We start from the raw sequence: 5,238 nt of genomic DNA on the forward strand, positions 1-5,238 counted from the left end.
AAAGACCAAACCTAAGAATAATTGGGATAGAAGAAGGAGAAGAAGTACAGCTCAATGGTCCAGAAAATATATTTAATAAAATTATAGAATAAAACTTTCCCAACCTAAAGAAAGATATTCCTTTGAAGGTTCAAGAAGCCTACAGAACACCGAATAGATTGGATCAGAATGTTTTTCAACAGCATGCTTGTATTTAGGGAAGTACAGAGCCATTTTCCAACTCCAAAGCCATCTTAATTAATATGTGTGTGTGTGTGTGTGTGTGTGTGTGTGTGTGTGTATTAATTACCTGACCTCATAAGTCATATTTCTTTTTCTCGATGATCCTTATTGGATAATTATTTTTCTTTCTGTCATGATTGAAATATCCAGGGTCTCTTGAATTTTTGACAATGTGAATTCTCCTGTGAAGACAAGAGCAGAATCCTGCTCCAAACCAATATGATTTCCTTACCACCTGTTTGGTTGTCACCATTGCGAATGAGCTGTCATTTCTCTTTTTCAAGAGGCCTCTTCCTTTTCTTTTTTCTTTTTTTTTTTTTTGGTTTTTCGAGACAGGGTTTCTCTGTGGTTTTGTAGTCTGTCCTGGAACTAGCTCTTGTTGACCAGGCTGGTCTCGAACTCACAAAGATCCGCCTGCCTCTGCCTCCCAAGTGCTGGGATTAAAGGCGTGTGCCACCACCGCCCAGCGCCTGGAGACATTTTAATCACAATTTGGGATTGGAGTATGTGACTGTCATATAGGAGAAAGATGCCACAACATAGACGCTACCATAACCCTCGACAAAGACAAACAACATGGTACAAAAACCCCAAAAGAACAAATACAAAAGGGAAAAGGGAGAGCCAGGTGTATATCCTGTAATCTCAGCATTTAGGAATTGGCTGCAGAAAGATCAGAAGTTCAATTATCTGGACTACAGGACACTCTGGCTACCTAAAAGGGGATAGGGGAAACGAGAGGAGGAAAAAAGGAAAGGAAAAGGAAGGGAAGGGAAGGGGAGGGGAGAGAAGGGGAGGGGAGGGGAGGGAAAAAGTGAAGAAAAGGAAAGCAAGCAAGAAAGAAAGAAAGAAAGAGGAAAAGGAGAGTAAACTATAAAAGATAAAGAGGTAATAGGAAAACCATCAACTGCTATCTTATCGTTTCACCAGTCCACACTGAACATGCAAACTACCATCATAATTGCAGCTTTGGCACTCACTGGTGATCAGCTTGGATCTATAGTAACCTACTGGAATATCAGATAATTTTTTCTGGTCTTTCCCAACCCTTCTATTTCTTATAATCCTTTATTTCTTCATTCACACAACTGTTAACCAAGCACTCAGGATACAGCTGAGCTGGACAAAGCTTCTGCCACTGGAGGACATGCTGACAGCACCAGGGAGAAGTTAGAAGCAACTAACATATATAGTTTATTTTTACCAAGTAAATTATTCCACATTTATTTCTAGTAGTAGAGATTCTTTATCTTTTGGAATTTTTCCAATTTTCCCAAGTCATTTCAAAATCTAAAATATCCTTGAAATGGCCATAACTGTCACTCTTGCCCAAGATGATGCCAAATCAGTACATGTGAAACACACTGCTATCCACAATTCATAGGGCAATGGTTTTTGAAGCAGGACAAAGCCTTTTAGGATCTCAAAAGAGTAAATAGAAAGTATGTGGAAACTGACATGACTCCTATTTTCCCAAAGGAAACCTACAGCACTACAGATAAACTTACAAGTTCATGGTGAAAAGTAAAAGGAAAACAGGAGATTTGTAATGTGAAGCCAATCACCTCAAAGGGCAGCTCACAATAAAACTTCGAATTCTGAAAAGATTAAAACCCAACAGGAATACAAGTATGCTGGTACACTTGGGAATTCCAACACTTAAGAAGCTGAGGCAGGAAGGTCACCAAATTCTAAGACAGCCTGGGCAGGAAACCCTGTCTCAAAAAAGACAAAACCAATCAAACAAAACTCAAGCAGCAGACCTGTCTGGAAGGGCTGCGGCTTCTTCTCTTCGATGTCCTTTACTCAGGGAGGTCCTATACAGAGACATCTCCTTTGACAAGAAGCTTTTGGATGACATCAGGAAAAATTCTTCTGATGCACCAGAGGAATACATAAAACTCTTCCCAGGGACTTAGCGGGGAAGTACTAAGTGTCTGCACAGACTCCCTTCTCTGGAACTTCCCATGGACAGGTAAATCCATGGAGGATTTGGGGTTTACTGAGATCAGCAATGTGGCACAGCAGATGGAGCACACAGGAAGGGAGTTGGGTCATAACACAAAGGAAGCCAAGTATTACTCTTTTTTTTCAGGGGAAATAAGAAGATAGCTTTTCCTCAAGGAGGACCCCTGGAAGCTGCAGCCAGGGATGCAGAATAACTATCTCAGACTCCCTGGGGACTAACTGGAAAATAGTAGCAGCAGAAAACCAGAAAACCAAGGGGACTAGGAGAGAGGGCTGGGAAAACACTGTCTTTAAAGAAAGTTTTAGGAAACAAAGAGAAAAAAAAAGCAAAGATAGAAAGTGGTATCTCTCAAACTTCATGAACACAGTAGGAAAGAGAGTGAAGGGAAGGTGGAGGGCTCTGAGAATTCACACCCTGTGCCCTCAGTTACAAACACAGGCTAGTTGCTAACAATATTAAATTCCAAAATGACTTGTAATGTAGGGAAATAAAATAAACATCCTGCACACTTACCCAATCCGGGTAAACAGCTTCCCATGGGCATGGAGAAAACTGAGGATGAACCTTTTGTTCAGCTGCATGGGAAAAAGGGAGAGGAGAAAACAATTAAAACTTTCCCCAGTTTCCTGTTACTGAATACAGTCCCCAGTGACACAATAACCTGGCCAGGGTCTAAAGGGGTGGGCACTGGGGATGGGAACCAAATGGACATGCCCAAACTCTCACACAGACCCAGGGCACATGCCCAACAGCTGAAGTTCAGCTGAGCCAAGGTTAACAAAATGCTCAGTGAGTGGACAGCACCCTCTGCTGGCAGTGGCACCCCTGTGCAGATTTGGAAGCAATCTAAACTGAGCAAGTTACAGAGGACAACAAAGCCTTCTCCTTTCTATGGGATCCAGAAAGCATTACTGGCTCCATAATAATGAAAACAAAATTCTAACAGGAATAAAGTAAGTGATTTTAGAGAAATTGCTGATTCTATTTATGAGCTATTTTTTTTTAAAGATTTATTTATTATGTATACAACTTTCTGCCTCCACACGCCAGAGGAGGGCACCAGATCTCTTTACAGATGGTTTGGAGCCACCATGTGGTTGCTGGGAATTGAACTCAGGACCTCTGGAAGAGCAGACAGTGCTCTTAACCACTGAGCCATCTCTCCAGCTTTATGAGCTATTTTATATCTATGTAAGAAAGCAGGTTTCTGACAACTAAGGTTAAGTTATTCACGACCAAGGTGGCTCATCAAATAAAGTACTAGCTTTTGAAACTGGAGTTCTGTTCTGGAGCTGGAGCTGAAGATTAGAGTGTCTACAGAGACAGGCATAAAGTAGGCTGGTGGTGACAGCAGGAACCTCTGGTGGTTACTCTCTAGTTCTAACGAATGCTCTATGTAAAACCAAGCTGGAAAGTAGAATATGGGTTTTATATAAAATTCTCTGGCTTTTAAGTATTTGCTACAAATAAAAATTATTTGAACATTAGGTAAATCCCAAACTTGTTTGCCAGCCACTCGTAGCCTATGAGCCACAAATTTGTAATCTTGATTCAAAGATTCTAGAAAAATCTCAGTCAAAACTGAGATAATTCCTTCGTGCGAAATAAAGATGGGGGAAGACTGAATTTAAAGAGACAATGTAAACAATCAATCCCATTATCTTCTCTATCTCTTAGAAATAATATCCTATAGTCTGTCAAAAGGGAGGGTTGAGACTGTTGACTTCTGTTGAGAGTGGCAGTATAAACCTATAATCCCAGCACTGGGGAGGCAGAGGCAGATATATCTGAGTTCAAGGTCAGGCTGGTCTACAGAGTGAGTTCTAGGACAGTCAGGGCTACAGAGTGAGACCCTGCCTCAAAACTTATAGAAAAAATTAAGAAATGTTGATTGCAAGTGGGAAATTAGCAAGATGGCTACTAGGTAAAGGCGCCTGCCACCAAGTCTGGCAGCCTGTGTTCAATTCCCAGGATCTACACAGTAGAAAAAGAAATAACTCCCACAAGTTATTCTCTGATCTCCAGATATACAATCAGGCCCCCCCATGCACTAAATAAATAGATAAATAAATGTAAAAATAAAAAGAGGGCAACTACTAAAATAAGGAACAAATCCAACAGCCCTGGATAGTATACTCCCAAAGAATAATAAAAACTTCTGGGTCATGACACTGCAAAACAGAATACCATAAAAATTATGGCAGTTCTAACTATCTCATACAGAAATGAGATGTAGCAATGATTTCAACATCTAACCTGGTGAATAAACTTCCATTTTATTTCTGCCTTAAGTGAATTACACTGAACAGCCATTAAAAAGCAAAATGATGATGTGTGTGGTTTAAAAGCTCAAGCCAGTTACAACATGCTATGTCAAGGCCAGGGACAGTGGGAAAGATTTTACCAATCATTTTATCAAAATTAGCAGCAAAACCTTGAACAGAGTACAGCTCTCAAGATCTTGTAGGAGAGCAGGATGGTGCAAACAAAGAGTTCCTTCCCATCAAACAGACTTGATTTAAGTCCTCCCAGACCATTTATTTACCTGCTGTGTGGTATCTTTGGGAACTGATCCAAATTTCCTAAGTTCCTTTCCCCATCCCTTCAGAACTAGTCTAGCTATAAGGTCCAGACTGGCCTCAAATTTGCAATTTTCCTGCCTCCACCTCCTCAATGCTGGAATTCTAGGAAAGCACCACATCCACCCTGTTACTTAGAACCTTTCTACAAGTATGAAATCATTTCAAATAGAGGGGTAAAAAATATACATTCTCTATTCTTATTTTAGCTTAGTTATTTCTCTTCTCACAACTATCAAACAATCCTCTATAAATTACTTATATTTACATGCAAAGGGTATTTTAGTAGGAAAAGAAGTATTAGTAGTCCACTAATTCAAGCCTAAAGTTATCCCTTGAGCTCTAAGATGTAAGCTGCTTTAAAGAGGAGGGAGGGTTAGAATTTGAATCTGGGTCTTCAGACTCTAAGCCCAATTTTCCTTCTCTCTCTCTCTCTCTCTCTCTCTCTCTCTCTCTCTCTCTCTCTCT

General features: G+C 40.4%; 1 protein-coding gene across 3 annotated transcripts in view; it reads right to left on the reverse strand.

Annotated features, from left to right (window-relative positions):
- Positions 1-5,238, reverse strand: part of Smg6 (SMG6, nonsense mediated mRNA decay factor) — a 262,312-nt gene that overhangs the window by 199,505 nt on the left and 57,569 nt on the right. For all 3 annotated transcript variants that reach the window (XM_005349562.3, XM_026780050.1, XM_026780049.1), the window contains one exon: positions 2,705-2,766. In XM_005349562.3, the coding sequence (XP_005349619.2) occupies positions 2,705-2,766 (62 nt within the window). The remainder of the gene's footprint in view (positions 1-2,704; positions 2,767-5,238) is intronic.

The sequence above is a fragment of the Microtus ochrogaster genome, chromosome 7, assembly GCF_000317375.1.
Source record: "Microtus ochrogaster isolate Prairie Vole_2 chromosome 7, MicOch1.0, whole genome shotgun sequence".
Taxonomy (NCBI): Eukaryota; Metazoa; Chordata; class Mammalia; order Rodentia; family Cricetidae; genus Microtus; species Microtus ochrogaster.